The sequence below is a fragment of the Poecilia formosa genome, unplaced genomic scaffold, assembly GCF_000485575.1.
Source record: "Poecilia formosa unplaced genomic scaffold, Poecilia_formosa-5.1.2 Scaffold392, whole genome shotgun sequence".
Taxonomy (NCBI): domain Eukaryota; kingdom Metazoa; phylum Chordata; class Actinopteri; order Cyprinodontiformes; family Poeciliidae; genus Poecilia; species Poecilia formosa.
Genome location: NW_006800331.1, coordinates 368,307 through 387,240, shown reverse-complemented (window position 1 = coordinate 387,240; position 18,934 = coordinate 368,307). Strand labels below are relative to the sequence as shown.

Below are 18,934 nucleotides of genomic sequence, written 5' to 3'. Positions count from 1 at the left end.
TTACTTTTCATGGGACAATAACACACAGCATCAGCAGCCATTATTTATGGGTCTAGTGAAAGCTAATACCACATGGTTGTCAGTGGTGCAGATGACTAAATATCCCATAGGGCTCTGGGGCTCCGTCACCCTGTCAGACACACTCCTGCTTCTCTCCTCAGATCCTCCTGACTGTGATGGACCTCCACTGGAAAATTTCCCCACCGCCCCCCCGCTATTCCACTCCTATTTGCTCTCTCTTGTTGAATATATTTCAGGCCTCTTTTTTCATAAATGGCATCTTATGTTTTTGGGGACAGATCTGAAGAACCCAGAGATTGTCACCTTGAGGAATCTTACCATGGACAGCACAGGTGTCTACAGGTGTACAGCGAGCAACGACGTGGGAGAGGAAAACTGCACCATTGAGGTCACGATGCAGCGTGAGTTGTGGAGGGGAACTCGACCTCGCAGTCTTCACCTCACACCAAACTGCCACACTGATTGATGGTTATTGTTTTAAACTACAGCTGCAAATACATTTATTCTTCACCCTGCCTCTACTCCCCTTTACCCTCCTATCGAATGCAGTAAACCCGTGGCGATGGCCCCTCTGTTTTAAATGCCATGTTTCACTGTCAAAATGATGCTTTCCTCGAGAGTCTCCTGACAGGGTCATGTATGGGGGAATAGTAAAAAAAAACAAAAAAAAAAAACGACAGATCCAGCAGCTCAGCATAAATGTTTTTTAGTCTTTGGTGTTAAATTAATGTCCTTAAATTAAATATGGATGGAGGGACTCAAAAGAGAGAAGTGAGTCTTTTTCTGGTGAACGTGCATGTAAAATGATTATTAATAAATTGAAGACTAACAGGGAAAATGGAATAGTATTTTACCAGAGAGAAAAGCAGAATATATCTCTAATCACTTTCTTCCTCTTCTTTCATCCACAGATGTGAGGGATGTTGGGACGGTAGCGGGAATAGTGGCGGGAATATCCCTCGGCGTCCTCATTGTCATAATAATCATCTGGCTCGTCTTCTGGAAGAAAGAAAAAAAGAAGTACGAAGAGGAGGAGACCCCAAATGAGATCAGGTTCAATCATATTCTTGTCGTTTGTCTCTCTTTTATTTTTCAATCGTTTTTACTATTAAAACTATAACTCACTAAAATTCGGGACACAAAATGTTTGAAAATAAATACTGTCATACTGTGAAGCAGCTGTTCATGCTCAGGATCACATGCCACTGCATTGCCTAGCTTGTAGGTCTTATGCTCCTCTCAACATCAGCTGAAAATTTTGCTGTCCTAATGCAGAAATCTTTACACCGATTTATGAAAGAATCAAGCTTTCAAGCTTGACTTTGCCACTTACTTTCATTTTTGCTTGGAAAAAAACACTTTTTTAGTTTTCTGGAACTGTTTTCACTGTGCACGTGAACCTTGTTCTCTGCATGGAGTTGCGTGGATATTTTTGTATGAATTTGTAATGGATAAATCTTCAAACGTTATCCATTCCATTTTCTTGTTAATAATAATAATAATAATAATAATAATAATAATAATAATAATAATAATTTTGGCTGCATTAGAATATATCTCAACCTAAAATGTGCATTTCTGACTCTGTATGTTCATAAGCATCATCGGACTTTGTGTATAGACCAAGAACTTGCTCACAAACTTCCTGTATGTTTAACACCCTTTCTAATAATAGGTTGCTTTTGAAATTGAAACCAAAACAAGGATTATTGCTTTGAGTCAGTCATCCTTAATAACATCAGGGCAGCCAGGTACCATTTTTCTGAGACTTTTATCATGTCATATTAGAACTCAAGTAGAAGTTGATTTATTTGGGATGGTTTTCATTGTATTTTCAGTGCCTTTTTTTTCTTCTTCAACAGTTGCATCTGGGGAACCAGTGATTCTAGCAGAATTCATTATTCCATGCAAATTTGCTTCAGAAAACTCTAAGGCTAGGGGGTATCTCATGAATTACATGAAGCTCTGGCAAACTACAAGTCCCCAGTGCTTTAGACCTTGGAATAGTGTAATGCAGGGACACTCTGCTGTGTTATTGTGTTAGGATTCTCTTCTCTGTTTCAAGAGTTGCTTTTTTATATCAAATAAATATTGTTGTCCTTATGTTGTCCTTGCTGTGTTTCCCAACATGTAGGGAAGACGCTGAGGCTCCCAAGGCCAAACTGGTGAAGCCAAACTCGCTATCCTCGTCCCGCTCTGGCAGTTCACGCTCCGGCGCCTCCTCCACCCAATCAATGGTGCACAACAGCACCCAACGTGGCCACCGTCCACGTCCACCTGCAGTGGCAGCTCTCAAGGAAAATGGACAGCCTCCAGGCTTCCCCCAGTCCCCTCCAGCTTACACCACAGTGGTGCCCCCCAAAACCCCTGAGCCCCCTGTCACTCCAAAATTCAACTCCAGGAACATGTCTGGACCCACACCCCCGACTCTCATGGTCCCAGCCCAGACCAAGGCCTTTCAGACTGTGTAGGACTGAAAGCCACGCCCTTTCCTGCAGCCATGTAAGACTCCGACCCCTCCCTGAGGCCCCATAACCCTCTCCCAAAGACTGAGACTCTTCCATAAACAAAGAAATGCAACTAGTTTAAAGGATGTAATAAAAAAAAAAAAATCAATACTATAATTCCAAAAGTACTTTTAATGAATGCATAACTTAAAGGGTAAAATATAAGACATGCTTGCCCCTACTGATTTAAAAAAAAGAACAACAAAAAAAAAAACAAAACTGAAACCTGAGATGCAAAACGATCCCATGGCTGAAGGTAGAACTTTTTTGCTGCATTTCTTCTTTTTGCTTCAGATGGCACAGAGAAGCACCATGTGCATTGAGGTGGAAGGCGCCCCCTTGAAGAGCTTTATTTATTTATCAAATCAAAGGCTTAGGCATGCAGTCGGAGTGAGAAAAGGAAACTAAAAACATACTTACATTCACCATCAGTTAAACAAGATGAATATAAGTAGGGCGGAAAAGAGGGGAAAAGTGGGAGACTGTCTGGGAAGCTGGGTGTTTTTTGTTTTTGTAAAGTTGGAGACCAGGGAGGAGGGGGTGATTCTCTGATTCATATCACTCTTCACCTCTGTCTGGCTGCTTCCAACTACTTGCTCTAAAACCACAAACCGCTTTGCCTCCCCCCATGGGCCTGGCCGATTTTGCCCATCCATGTGGACAGACACGGTGCGCAGCGTGTGCATCATCCGCCTCGTTGCTTTCGGTCTTTTGTGCTCTCGCAGAGGAACCTGTGAGAAACCACAGACTGACTCAGCTGGCTCGTGAACGCCTCATCTGCTTCACTGTTCGACTGGCATACGGGGCAGGAGGGACTTCAGGAGCAAGGATGTAGCATTGACAGTCAAATCAATGGACTTATCGTTCCTCCCACATCTACATTGTTAAACTCCTGTACTGCTACCAAATATTCTCCTAAGTACTTTAGTAGCATTTATTAGGCCTATAGCGATTCTTTAAACATAGAGGTAAGCATCTATTAGAACAGCTAGGATCTTTGTTTGGTTTCGTCTCTGTTTCCTTTTGTCTCGTTTTCCTGTGCGGGTTACAAAATATCAAAGGCAGCCATGTGTCCAGTCCCTCATTTTAAGAAGTGCCACCAATGCCCCAGGATGGGTTATGATTGGTATTTTTTTTATTAGTATTATTATTATTTTCTTTTTGTTTACCAGCTACATTTCTGAACTGAAGCCAAAATTCGTTGAGATGAATGTGTACAAAGATGGTGGAGTCCATTATTTTCAGCCTCCTTCAGGGTACAATATCAAACTAAGGCACATGACTTTCAAATTTTACTTTAGCTTGTCTAAAGATGGGGAACAAGGAGTGTGACTTAGATAAATCCAACACTCTCCTTGGATCCGTAACAGCAGTGTGGCACTTGATTGTTGTTTCGCCCAATCACTTGCTTGGTTAATGCTTATTGTCAGCAAGAAACCTATTTGTTGTATCCTCTGAGAGACAAAGTGCAGTTTGACTGAAAGTAGCTGAAAAAGGGGCAAGTAGCCTATCTAGTGTGCCTTTGCAATCCCTCTCCCTTTAGATGTTTTCTTTTCTCTTTTCTAAGCCCCTCACCACCCCTCTCCCTTGGTCCTTATCTTCAGTGTACCAGCGGTTAAGTCTCTGTTCACATGAAACTTTGAGGGTCACCAGCGGGAAGCACTCGATGTCACAAGAACTGCCCCAGAAACGGATGCAGCCGAAGAAGCACCAAGCAGAGTGAGTGGTGAGAAAGCAATCCCATGCCACAAGACTATTTACTGTACATTCTGTAATCAGTCTTGTTTTATATTGTACATACAGATAGCTTATACGCACATGATGTCAGTTCAACTTAAAAATAAGGGTATGTCAGGAAAATGTTTCCTCACAAAATAATGCCAAGTGAGAAATCCAAAGTGAAGTCAAACTGTCTGTTTTTTTCTTTTTTTCTGAAGTTACAAATGACAATGATATTGTCAGTGACCCTAATGTGAAACAAACATTTTATATGACAGTATGTGTGGATGTGTACAAGACAAGATCCACTATGACCACTTCCAACTTACTATATATTTTCTGTTTCTGAAAAAACAAACTATATATCTATAGACACTTGGACAAGTTTTCAAGACCACCAGTGTGTTCAAACATGACATGAGTTAGTGACAGTTAAACTTTGCTTTGAAAGTAAAATTTAATTATTGAGATAAAATGTCATCTTGTTATAAAAAAGGAACATTGACCTTAACATATCAATAACGTGTTTTATTATGTATAAATATATAATTTTTTTTTACTAATTTCTTGTGCATTTATTCTCAATAACCTTGGCAAGTACATGTAGAAGGTGTTCACAAAGGAGATTATTTTCATTGCTGCACAAATCCAAATATAATTTTAACATAATTTATTTTGCTACATTTGAAAAACTATTTCCATCCAGACATAATCTTCCAGCCCTTTCAACATACAATTAAACTTTAATTCTGAAAGGTGAACTTTCAGTATACAAAGTGTGCAACCTTTTACTGATTACACACCAATACCATTGTGGTTTCTCAACCTTTGGAAAATGTCTAGTCTTATCTTGCTCACATTTGTAGTCAGAGAAATAATTTAAACATTTCAAATGACCAGGATTGTAAAAAAAAAAAAAAAAAAAAAAAAAACAAAGCTAAAGGAAGACCTACATTTATCTTTGTCCTATTTTTCTACATTTTTCTTTTTTTCTTTTTACCAGGGTAGCTATTAGAGCCACTGTGTCCTATTTTGCTATTTGACAGTCTAGAACTCCCATCATCCGTGGCTCTGCATCATTAGAGCAAATATGGTCATATTTCAAGTCTAAATCTGCAACATCTGCCAGGAAAGGATGTGTTGTTTGATTTCACACATTGGATTTCACACATGACTTGACCACAGAGGTAATTGGGATTTTTATTATTATTTTTTTTTTCTTGTATTGTTTCACTAAAAGCAGCGTGTCGTGTTCGACCAAGGAGGCTAACTCTATGTTTGTAATAGAGCAGTTTTGAGCGTGGTTACTGGCATGTCTGCGAATACACTTGTAATTGTGTGTGAACGTGTATGCGTGGGTGTATGCATGTAAATTCAGTATTTGCCCTTGGGCCACACCCACACACTCTGATGTTACCCATTCAATGAGGGCGAAGGATGCAGTCAAGCAAGGGAACCTCTGTTTAAATGTACATGACTGAAGACTGGCAGTGTTGATTTTAGCTTTTGCTTAGTTTCATATGCCTACTGAACTTTGCTTCACAGGCAGCAGTCATGTTTTTGCTTGTGGGGGTGGCGTCTCGAGACAAAGAGCGTTCATAATTCATAACTTTCCTCAGCTCTGGAGGGGACTGGTACGCTCCTGCTGTCTCTGTGCAGAATGCACTTTGCCCAGGTTGTCGGGGTGGCATCTCACCAAACAGACACACATAGTTACAAGTTGTATATACGTACACATCAACAGGTGCACATATCGTATGCGAGATGCATATGACAATGCAGTTGTGTGCACACGCAAGCACACCTCACAGAAACTGACACCCTTTGCACAAACAAAAGCCCAAACAAGCATTCCCTGTTATTTCTGCTCCTTCAGAATCAATTTGACGGATCGAATGTCTGGAGGTATTACGGCTGACTGATGGAGCCCGGATACTAAATGCGGCACAGAATGGGACGTGGCATCACTCAGAGGACATGTGCACACACTTACATAAAAAAAAAAAAAGATACAGTAAGAAAACACACACACACACACACACACACACACACGCACTTGGAAGCACTCGCTAAAACAGACACTGCTATGCATCTTAAAGATCTCGATGGCATATGCTGAAAGATTTTTTCCCCCCAGCTTGGGAATTTACAAGAGTGGTACCGGGAAACAAGAGAGTTATAACAGGATTGGTTCTGAGCCAGGGCTGTGGGCTCTTGTCATTGAAATTCCCTCCTCCACAGATGAAAGTAGCAGCAGTGGTGGTGGAGGATGGGAATCAAGTCTTCCAGCTTTAAATTCCTCCAAGCTTTTCTGATTTGCTTTCCAGCGTCGGCAAGTCTCAGGTGGCAGATTCCCCAGTTTATGAGCCCTCGCGCTGCACACTTCTTTGTGACCCAACAAACTCGCTCTTTTTCCAACAAATGAATTTTAAGTCGCTTTTTGTCAGTTCAGTGTGCGCAGGAGGGAAAAAGTCTTAACACGCCCCACAGCTCAGCGCGTCGGCTCCACGTGCAATATTATCAGTCAGCAGCACCGCACATTGTCTTACCAACACTCAAAGGTGCAGTTTAATGGTTAATGGTTATCCTGCGGTATGTGATGGGAGAATGAATCTCATGTAGCTAGAGTGTTTTATGTTCTATTAGTCGCGTTTTATTTCTGATTAAAGCTATTGAGCAGGGCAATCTGTGGTTTGGCCTTGTCTGTCAGTATAAGAGAATGTGATGTATTATTGCATTTTAAGAGTGGAGATGAACAACGCTCGGTTCAACCTCCAGGAAGTCAAAGAGAGATTGTAAGAGGTACCTGCATGTCATAAGATTGAGCAGATGAACGGGAATGCTTTGCTTTGATGTAACATAACTGTAATCAACTAAAAGTAATCAAAAAAAAAAAAATCAAAAATTGTAAATATATCAACACCAATTGATTTTTGAAGCTTTACTTTTGTCTTCTTTTGTTTGTTTGTTTTTTGGGGGGTTTTTCAAATGTTCATCCATGTACTTTGCACTTTTCAGTGTGCTATGCTCATCACCGGTGTGTGTTGATTCTGTGTGGTCGGCTGTTTCCTCTTGACTGCGTTGTTTCAATGTCAGGGGCAGACAGGCTCAGCATGGCTCGACTAAAGGGAAATGTAAAACACTTTTGTTTACTTTACTCTCATCTGTTTTCTGATGTGCATTTTCATTTTAGTTTTCTAAAATAATAAGGGATTTTTTTTTTTGCTTTGTTCATTTGATGAAAACAATCCTTGTAAATATCACGAGTAAAAAAAAATGTATATTTTTACGACTTCTGAGTTATTACTCTTTCATTTGCAAATAAAATATTCAATGACAACCTAACTGGTCTTGTGACATCTTCCTTTTGAATTAGAATGAGGTAGACTCCTAGAGTTATAAAATCGTGAATAATTTATTCGTGCTCCGAAGTCTCTCATCCTTTGCTGGTGTGTGGGAAGTGTTAAGGTCAGAGCTTTTATGCTTAGTAGAAGCTTGCACGCTTTACGTATGTGCTTATGAAACGGTCAGTCTGGTCTGCTTAGCTGACTGTACCAGAATTTGACAGCTGTCAAAAAGAATTACTTTTATTGTCTGCTTATCAGGGGAATCTAACCTGCAGATCCTAAGAAACCATGAATATTAGCAGTGCATAATTTCAGTGTGACACATATTTAGGCATTATACAGTTTCAACCCAGACTAATAAATTCAACAAGTTCTTTTCTTTTTTTTTTTTAAGCTGAGTATTTAAGATGTGCTCTATAAAATATTGGCCTTTGACAGTGACAATACAGAACAGTTGTCGCCACTTATAAAGATGTGTAAAATACCTGAGAATAAGTTAATCTTTCATTGCCTCAGCATAATCTGAACCCATTGGCTTTTGTGCAGCCCCTTTTTTTTTTTTTTTTTTACATTAGATTAGCACATAGTCACAAGATTGGAGAATACAGAGAGCAGGATCTTTAACTGTTCCTCTGAACAATCGACCACAGACATGGGTCCTCTATTGCCTTCAGCTTATCTACAGGTTTCCCATTGAAATGGAATGAGAGAAGGTTAATTTGGTGTCTGTATTGTTTTTTTTTTTGTTTGTTTGTTTTTATGATGTTCCTGATAAAGACCTAGAGGTGACTCATTTTCAAGATTCTGGTAGAGTCCACTATTTGTATTTTAAATGTCTTAGTATTTCAAATGTTCCCTGGGAATTTGTAAAAAAGGACCCACAACATCACATGTTTCATTCACCTCAGCGGGCAGGAGGTGTTTTTCCACATGATTTCATTCCTTGTTTAATTTCAACTAGTGTTGGTCTAAATTATATTGTGATTGATTAGCTATGTTCCAGTGTAGCTGGCTTTAGGTTAGCTTTTAAGTGTATATGCTAGCTATTTCAAAATTGGCGTGTGTCAGCTATCTTAGGAAAGATAAGACTACAAAACTTTTTTTTTTTTTTTTTTTTTTTAGACGTATGCCGATTTCTCACACCTATAATATTTTGAAGCCAATTCACTTTTTTTTTCTGCTCAGTTGCTGGGACCCAATGCTTCTCAAAATGTGAGGATAAATCATAGGGCAGAGAGATTTTTCTTATTCTTGCACAGTCAGCATATTGTCTGCCATTCATCTGTTTCCTCTGAAAAATCTTCTTCATATTGGCAAGCTACCAAACTGCCAAGACACACAGTATGTATAAACCCTTGCAAAGGGCAAAATGGTGGCTTTGTCTGTTTCAAGGACGTGCGGAGAAGGTTGCAGGAATTCACAAAAGCATGCACAATGCACTTTGCCAAGTGATCCATCCATGGAGGCTAATACATTTAAGAGCTGCCTACAGGCTGCGTGATGTGTGTGTTGTTTTTAAACAAACAAAAAAATGCATCCAAAGCAATATCAGATTTTCAAGGCCAGAACACACTTCTCCACCCTCTTTTTCATGCCTCTGTTCTCATTGTTCTACATGATTAGCCATGTGTGATGAGACTGTCATAAACTCTCTGGCATGCCTAGACACTATGCACACTCAGATGCCTGCACTACCTCAATGGCATTTTAGTAACAGATTGGGACATTCTGTAACCTCATATCTGTATCCTTCATGTCTCCATTAGATATTATTCATTATTTCCTGCTTTGTCATTTCCACAAATGCATTGATCTCATAGCATGAAGTTCCAAGTGTGTGCTGTGAGCAAGTTAATGTTTAAGTTGTATTTTTCAAAAAAGCTTTATTTCATGTAGATATGATAATGTCAAACATAGATATACAGTTGAGAAAAAAATTCAAAGGTTTCTAAACATGCGTGTGTCTTTTTCACATACATAAAACAGATCTGTAGCAAAACAACAACTAGAAATTGTATTCATGGTGATGCTCTCAGAACTTTGTTTGACTTGATTTCCAATTTGCAATCTCTGTTTTAGTGATGGTTCTGATTTTATAAAATTCTCTTTAAAAACATCGATTAAGAAGTTATATTAACAGCATGTAAGGTATATTTTTTCAGCCCTTCTGTGTTAGAGAATAGTTGCTGTAAAACTTGCTTTCTGTCTGGGTTTTGATTTTCCTCTGTGTTTGAATTTTGATTATTTTCTTGTTCATTTATATCAGTTTATCAGTATATTCTGTTCAGTTTTTTCTTTTATTCTTGCACCTTGTAGTTATACATTTGAATTTTCATTTGTTAGATTTATGTTATTCTTTTACCCCTGATTTGTAGTTTGCTTTAGTCTCTGTTCTCCAGTGTTTATTATTCACCTTCCCTCTTGCCAATTTGCTCCCTTGTACAGCTGTTTTCTGTCCCTTGATTTTCCTCTGCCTGCATTCTGTCTCTGCTTTGTTCTTGTGGTTTACTTTGTCAATTCTGCCTCTCTTCAGTATTCCGGCTCTTGGGTTTTTGTTTGATATTGGATCTTTCTGTTACCTTGTTTCATGCTTCAGTGTTCCATGTCCTGCCGTCTATGTTTCTGTAAGTTCTTTATTTTATTTATGCAGTTTCCTTTTCACCTGGGTCGTGTCCAACTACAATCATCCATCCATTCATTCATTGTGTCCCACTTAACCTGTGATCAGGTCACTGCAGTCAAAGCAGAGAGATTCAGATCTCCCTCTCTCCAGCCACTTGGATCAGCTCCTCCACGGGAATCCCAAGGCTTTTCCATGCTGGCCAAGAAGTATAGTCCCTCCAACGTGTCCTGGGTCTTTCTATGGATCTTCTCCCGGTGGGGCGGGCCCAGAACACCATGGGAGGTGTAGAGGAAGCATCTCAGCACCTCAACTGGCTCTTGACAAGGAGGAGCAGCAGCTCTTCTCTGAGCCCCTCTCAGATGCCTGAATTTCTCGTCCTATCTCTAGGGGTGAGACCTGAGGAGGAAACTAATTTTGGCTGGCTGTATCGGTGATCTTTCAACCTTCTGCTTATCACATTGACAAATAAGGTATTTATATTCCTTTAATCTTTTTAAATTGTGTTTCATTACCACCACAAATGTTCTTGTATTCTTCAGGAATTCATGTTGACAAATCAGCACAAAGTAGCTCAATAAAATTCTGTTGTGATACTCTTAAAAAAAAATACAGTATTAAATAGTCTTCTTAGATCACCCATTTAGTAGAGTCTACTTGTGTTTGGCTACAAAAATCATTCAATGGTTTAATACTAAGTCAGAAATAAGGGCATTCACTCTCTAACTGGGCCAAATACAGGAGAGATAAAGAATCTCTTGGTTCTGAGGTGGCCTTTCAACTCAGTTTTACCAATTTCCATTTCTCTTTAGGCGTCCCTCTGTAATCTGCAAAATAAATGACAGTAGATTGCTTGACAAAGGTTTTTGTGAAAGAAGTCGCCAAAATAATTGCACCCCCCTGGTGCTGCTTGGCGATAGCTCTCGCGTAATCTGTGATGCAGATAGGATCTAAATGACACTGGCTAAATCCTGAATCGCATATCAAACACCATCACTTGAGACTAGTTGTCTGAAATCTCTCATGAATCCTTTGTTAACCCAGATTCTGTGGACAAGCTACAATTAATTATTATTACGTAAAACCTTAAATGTGCATAAAATAAAATAAAATAAAAAAACATACATCTATATATTCAAAGGAATTAAACTAAGTTGTACAGAACCGCAACACAAACTAGACAAAAGTGGAAACTTGTCCTTGGATGCAGCTCTAGTGAAGCTTTGCTTAAAGCGCCCCCTGGTGGAACTTCACATTTGGAGGAAAAACATTAAATAAGAGCAGGTTGTATCCTGTTTTAGATGTGTGTTTATGTGACATCAGGTAGTGACTGCTAGTCTATCCAATAATGCTCCATCTAGAAAGTATAATTCACTCACTCACTCACTCACTCACTCACTCACTCACTCACTCACTCACTCACTCACTCACTCATTGTCTCAGTATAAACTAAGAAAAAAGGAATATAAAACTAGTATCCAGAATGTGAAAGCTATTAGTTTTGCTTGTTGAATAATTTAAGTGATTGTAATATTAATCATATTAATATATATTAGGATATTGTGTATATATGTGTGTGAGCATTTCTGCGACAGTGTTCCTCCAGATCCCAGCTTGAAAATTGGTTTGCAACATCTAATCCTCATCAGTCTCATCACAGAGTAATCTTGCTGCTTTGTTTTTCCCTCTCTCCTCCTCCTCCTCCTCCTCCTCCTCCTCATCATCATTTGTACAGTTCTGCTGCTGTCAGGTAACAGCCAGGCAAAAACTAGTCTGAATGAAATTCTGTATAAGATTACATCATCTTTTTCAACAAAAGCATTAAATATGGTAAAAAGTAGTGTAAGTTGATGTATTTTAGGTGTTTCTTAAATTGAGAAAATAACTGTTTTATAAGTAGAAATGTATTTTCACTAAAAACAAAAATAGATATGTCTGAGGTCCAAAATGTTCATGATCATTTTTCATTCCTTTGTCACTTGACAAAGAAAACTCAGCCACTCTAATCAAAAACCTAACCTTACCCCAAAGCATGTCCTGCTTTGTCTCATAGCGTATGGATTTTACTTGAAGCAGAACCACTGTTCACTGAAAGAATGTCAAGCTGTAGTTTTCCAAAAGAGCAAGCAAAACAGAGCCATTGTAATTTTTCCTCCAATTGTTTGGAGTGAAAGACTACAATATCTTGCAACAGCATTCCAATCTGTTGAACAATTAATAAGGTTACAAGAGCAAACGTTGTTGTGACAGACCAAAATATTAATCACATAACAACAGTTAAAGAGAAATGTTTTTGTTGTTGTTGTTGTTTTTTATTGAACAAACAATCAGTATAAGTTTACCACATTTGAACATTTGAAGGAATTGGACAGTGTTTTGTGAGATGCGTAAAGCTTGAGATTTTGTTTAATAACCCAATCCTTGTCTAAAGTTCTTCACAGCTTTATGTGTATGTTCATAATGCTGTTTGATCTCTGATAGTCATTAGCAAAATGCATTTACAGAACAACTGCTAATTACAAACAGATGGGCTTTATTTATTGACAACTAACTGCATTAAATTAAGGCAGTTAATTGGTTGTATTTGATTTCATTTATGGGCATCAGAGTACAGAGAGCACAACTACCACACCTTCTCAATATTTACTAAAAAAAAATAATGAACGTCTTATATTGTTCCTTTCACTTTATGATTAAGAGGTACCTTGTGAAAGTCTTAAATGTGTAATTGTAAGTACAACTAGTAGTCCAAAAGCCCAGAGGTTTTGTGCATGTTGGTTCTTATAAAACCTATGTATACCACACATTAGTTTGACTCTGAACAAACTTGTGCAGCCATCGCATGTGTAAAACAGCAGAAAGAACCAGTTTACGTGAATTTTTTAACATTTTGCATACGGGATCTGAGGACAGGACTAACTTTTATATTTTAAAATGGAAAATGAATAAATTCACAGAAAGTCTCTACTAAACCCATTAATATATTTCAAAGTTTTAATGAAAGTGATTCTGAGCTTCTTCAAAAATTCATTGAATTCTAAGTTTCTTCATTCCAAGTGTCGGAAAACTCATCCCTGCTCCTAATGTTTCCAGATCTTATGACACAAGCTTTGTGTGAACTATTGCTGTGATAAAGTAGACATCCCTGCCTGTTGCTATGGAAGCCTTCACCTGGGACAATTAGTCTCTAATTGTGGCTTTGTAGAATATGAAACCTGGTTATTGGCTGCCACAGCAGTATGGTGATTAGGCCTCCATGTCTTCCTCTGTTGAACAGTAATCAGCCCCTCCAATGTCATGAATCTGTCTTTCTCTGGGTACAAGCAATGAGAGCCAACTGTGTCGGAGCCAAATTACACAGCTCAGTGAAAGTGTTTCGAGAACCAGGGGCATCTGTCTAATGATGTGGTATGATCTAAAGACGGCAGACTCTGGAAAAGAAAAAAAAAATCCTTATTCTTTACTGAAATGAGATTGACCTGAAGAGTGAAATGTGCCAGATTTCTTATGTCATACCCTCAGTGTGGGATGAAATTCACAGGATTACTGTGTGCCCTGAGGGGCTGGTGGAAGGTTTGGGTTTCTATCGCGCTGCAGCTGTGTTAACAGGGACAGAAATCAATGCTGTGTCTTCTGTGTTTGAATGACTGCTCCCACATCACCCAGCAGCTTATTCTAATCAAACCAGTCACACACCAGCCTCTTCTTTCTCCATTCACATCACAGAGACAACCTTAATGCACCGAGTGAATTATCAGGTCATTTTCTAAGTTATAGTGGTGTGATTCACTGTTGCAAACGTCAGAAAAAAAAAAAACTGAGAAGGTTGTCATTACCAGGACATATAATCCCTCTTTAATAGGGAATGTGGATGACAGCCATTAGCTGTAAAACTGTGAGCTGAAGGACACTGGGAGCTCCGCTGAATAGCTCACTTGTCAGGTGCCCGAGCTAGTCTCAAGAGGGCATAATTTTAGGTTGTATATAATTGTGGTGCCAGCCCTGCTGGCAGTGTCTGTGGCAGCAGAGCACAATAAAAATGTCACTGCAGTTCAGAACGTCACAATGCTGCTGTATCTCGCTAAGGGCAAGTTGGATATCCGTGACATCTATTGGCCACAAATGCAGGTGCCATCATTGACCATATAATGATGCGGCAACATGCAATCTTACAAAGGGGATGAAACCTAAAGCCATAAAGTTACTTTTGAGATGGATGTCTTGCTGTTTAAGATTCCAAATTATTTCAGTAGATCTGGTATGGAAAAACAATGTGCATGTAGGTGTTTTTTTAATAAGCTGGGTTGTCACAAAAGGGAAGGAGCAGAGTTAGGGTGAAGCAGTGAAGTTTTCTTTTTTTTTTTTCCCTGCTTGAAATGATGCATATATCCAGTAACTTTCAGAACAAGAAATGGCTGCACACGTTTGGATTTACTGAGGAGTTTCTCTAATCTAAATAGGGTCAAAGTATACATCCACTTTCCAGTAAATAAATACAATTCCCTTAGTATTTGCTTAACTGTTTCTTATCAAATTGCAAAGAAACAATATACCATTTGTAGCCAGAAACATAATACTGGCATAATTCAGGCCAATATTTTGTAAAGTTAATTTAAGCTGGTTTGTTTCCTGGCACAGACAGAGCTTTTAGGCATTATACACTGATTTTTAATAGGGTTGAATCCAAAAACCAGCTTTGAACAGCACTTAGAATCACTGACCTGATGTAACACAACGCTGTCCTGTTTCAGTCAGCAGTTGATATGAAATAGTGTTGAATTTGGAGGTAGTCTTCTTTGTTAATTTCTCAAACCAGCTTATGCAATGATAAACAGACCCTCAGTATTATGCTGCCACCACCATGCTTGACTGACATGCAGTTTTGCCCAAATAGCCAATTATTCATGTCATCTGACATTAAAGATGTTTTTCCAAAAGGCATTTTCTCATGTGGAAGGCAGCAAATTTCACTCATGCTTAAAGGTGCCGGTCTTACACCATTGGCTCTTCATTGCTGGCTCCCTTTTTGTAAGCATGTTGGTGTTAAACTCGCTTCACTCCGGTATGGGGGCCGGTGTACCAGCTGATTGGCTTGAGCCTTGCTGGTTCATGGAAAAATCCAGAATATGGAACCAGCCAAACATTAACGATCAGAACCAACTCTGATCTCAGCCTGTTGTTTGCCCAGAAAAACAACGGTTTAAGCGAATCATTGCAACGGCCAAACTTTTGTATTTATTCGTGCCCATCATGAATGAAAGTAAACTTTAGAACAAGCACTGTTGCCAGCATAATGCCTACATGTTGTGATGCATGTATTCCGTTTGATCTGTGCAAATAACTTCCATGCTTTAGTTTAGACTTCTCAGAGTTAAAACAATCCTGTTGTCAATGGTTGGGGGGATAAGTGTACAAAGTAAAACACGCAAGCATAAATAATGTAGTTCATGCTTTCATGCACACTCTGCACTGCAATTACAAACCTGTCTGCTGTTTGTGTGTTTGTGTGAAATGGGGGCAGAGTGATTTAAATTATTAAATTATGGCAGTTTGTGTGCTGTGGCTAATTCTAACCTTCTTCCCCACTGCAGTGCCTTAAATGGATGCCAGCTTATGTATGAGGATGCTAATGAGGACACAGTCCAAAAGCTGTGACTGTAAAATGAGCCACAGCCAAGTTTAAGTCCCACAAATGTATCCGTTTCATTATTCCAGCTGAATCCAGTCCTCCATAATAATTCACAAACAGCTGAGATCTGAGCAGTGAAGCTCTGGTTTCTGAGATTGTTTGGCTACAGAGAGAAGCTGTCCATTGTGAGGTTGCAAACAGTGACTTCACAATGAAGGAAAACGTGTATGGAGTTTCTCAATCTCAACTAACACAAAGATGCGTTTGTTTTCTTCGAATGAAATTACATTACATCACACTTAAAGGGTGATTTTCAGGACACTCGAAGACACTTTATATGAAATCAGTCATTATCATTCACTCACATGTTCACATTCCATGATTATGGCAAACTACTGGACTGTAGCCATAGCTGCCCGGAGGCAGCCTGACAAACACGAGGCTGCTATATAGCCCCGCCAGGCTTTCTGACCACCACCAGCAAGTAAGGTGGTAAGGTGGGTAAAGAGATGGACGGAGCCAGGCTCGAACCGACGACCCTCCTATTCCAGGGAGACGTTTAATTTCCTGCATGAATGCTCTGTGAAACTTTTGTGGAACCTATGAACCTTTCTTTTTTTTTTTTTTTTACTCTTTAAACTTCTTTTCTGTTAATTGGTGTGTTTCTAGTAAAAAGGAGGAAACAGATGGAGAGTTAATGGCTGAAGCGGTATGGTAAGTTGAATCCTTTTACTAATTAAGTACTAAGAAGGAAGGAACACAAAGCAATTTTTTCAGTTCTTTAGACTTAAAGATGACCAAAAACAGAATGACAATAATCAGACTTCCTCTGGCTCACTGTACATATGATTAAATCAAGCTCTTAATTTGCTGTTTGACTATCCCTGAGTTTGACAGACATGACAGGCTGTACAGTAAGAGAAAATTTACAACCTAAGAAAAGTAATAATGTGCAGGTATTAAAAATTCCACCCCAGGACTAAAAGTAATGTGACACTGAGCAAGATCATTTAGGTAGGAGAAATGTACAAAATGTGCATTAATATATATTTGCAAAAAAATAAAAAATAAATAATAATCTGACTATTCACATGAAATGAAAAAGCTGGTGCAAGAAACTGAGATACCCAAATAACAGAAGGAATGTTATCTGAGATAACATCCCAAAGAAAACTGCTTTTTAGACTTGGGAGTTGTTGGGAATACTGGTGGTTTTAACGTCCAACCACTGGTGGGAGGAAGCACCTGCTGTAGCGCTCCAATCTGTCACTGAACAAGCTTTCCAATTTAGCAACAACTTCATATATGTGGTGGGAGACATTGTCCAAAAGTGATGAATTCTTCTATCTCCCACCACCTATACTGGGTTGAGGATCCAGGGGGGCATCCTAGTACTGAGCTGATCTTCCTGATTAGCTTATCTTCAGCTGTAGATAAGCTGCTGCTCCAACAGACAGCACATTAGAAGATGTATAATGCCACCACCGATTCAAAAAGGTGTTCAGGAGCGCCCCCTGCAGTCCAGAAGACCTCAGAGTCCTCAGCCAGTAGAATCGGTTGAAGCAGGAGGATCAGTTGAAAATGTATTTGAGTGATAATGTTTCTTTGACATCTTAACAGAGAGATGGTGATGTTGTTTTCTGCATGGGTTTGCATGCTATAGCGTGTTGACGTAGGGCTAACTCAGGAACGTTTCTTGTTTAATGTCTGTTTAGATAAACAGAGTGTAGCAGTGCTATTCACTTAAAACTCTGTAAATCTTTGCCAGGAACAAGTTGATGAATTAAGGACTGTCAGAATCATAGATAGTAATGAGAATCAATAAAAGAGTTTAATTAATACATATTTAAATTTCCTCTGGTCAGCTTAGTCTATAAAAGTTTCCGTAGCAAACAAGCAAGGCAGAAAACCAAGAAGGCGATGAGCCAGAGACTCCACTAAGCTCTCCTCCAAGATAATAAGATTCAGATAATCCAAGCAACAAAACAACATAATCCTGCTCAAATTCACAGCACTCTGTTGTTGTTTAACTGGCAGACCTGTTAACAAACCGCAAGCCCCGAGGTTAGAAAACTAAGCTGTTTATTGGATCACAGGGAACAAGTTTACCCTCACTTATGTTATGCCATATGTCTGAGTAAGAACTCAATGCTGGACTTTGCTGTCTGAAATGTTATTCATCAAACTAGTTTATGGGTTTTGTAACAGTTGTTTGCATCAAATCTAAACAGAAATGTCAAATATTATGAGAAATATAATTAAAATTTTAGAAGAAAAGAATTGATTTCCACATTTAGTTGTAATGAGACTTTTTTCAGATCATTCTGTCATAGCTGTAAAAAGATGGATTACCGACATGATGAAGTAAAATTATAACAATTTTCTCTGTTATTGTATCCATTTTTTATTTATTTATTTATTTATTTATTTTACATTCTCTACTCTTCTATAACCAAATAAGATTGTTGAGTCTTCTTCTGGCTTCACCCACCTTCGGGCTTTTGACCCGGCAGGACACAACTGAGAAAGAGGCACAAGACACCATAGCTAATTAAACATCCACAGCAGGGTGACACATACACTAAGGGACTGCAGCCTTCAGAGGCAGAAGAGCAGACATTTGACCTTGCTGAAGTGCCACAGAGATTTCTTGTACTCTGTAGTTTTCTGTCCTGAGCTTCAGGTTCATGTACACTCTAGAAAAAAAAGGAGAAACTGAAGTCCTTGTTCTTTTCAAATAAACTCAAATAAGCTCTGTTTTTTGTTTTTTTTTCTTCTCCAGACATTAGGCACATGATGACTCAGATAGGAGTTCTTTCATTATCTGTCAATGCTTTGGCCTCTTATGTAGCCAGATTTTCCAGCATCCTAACTCCATTAATAAATTTATACTGACAAATTGTGTACAGGAACAAAATTATAATTCTCAAGGAGTTATAATACATGCATAATTTCAAGAATGGTGTTTGTATTGACAGTGGATTGCAGATTTATGGATTTAATTGTAAATCTCATTCATGTGAGATTTAATATCATTTGTAAATCTTACAAAGGTTAGCAATACTTAACTATCGTACTATCCTTTGTAAGA

At 38.8% G+C, this 18,934-nt stretch overlaps 1 protein-coding gene across 1 annotated transcript in view; it reads left to right on the top strand.

Moving 5' to 3' along the window:
* clmpb (CXADR like membrane protein b) overlaps positions 1-7,592 on the top strand; it is a 75,818-nt gene extending 68,226 nt beyond the window's left edge. The window contains exons 5-7 of the mRNA XM_007575946.2: positions 300-422; positions 933-1,074; positions 2,156-7,592. Of these exons, the coding sequence (XP_007576008.1) occupies positions 300-422; positions 933-1,074; positions 2,156-2,492 (602 nt within the window). The 3' untranslated portion in view covers positions 2,493-7,592. The remainder of the gene's footprint in view (positions 1-299; positions 423-932; positions 1,075-2,155) is intronic.
* The last annotated feature ends 11,342 nt before the right edge of the window (positions 7,593-18,934 follow it).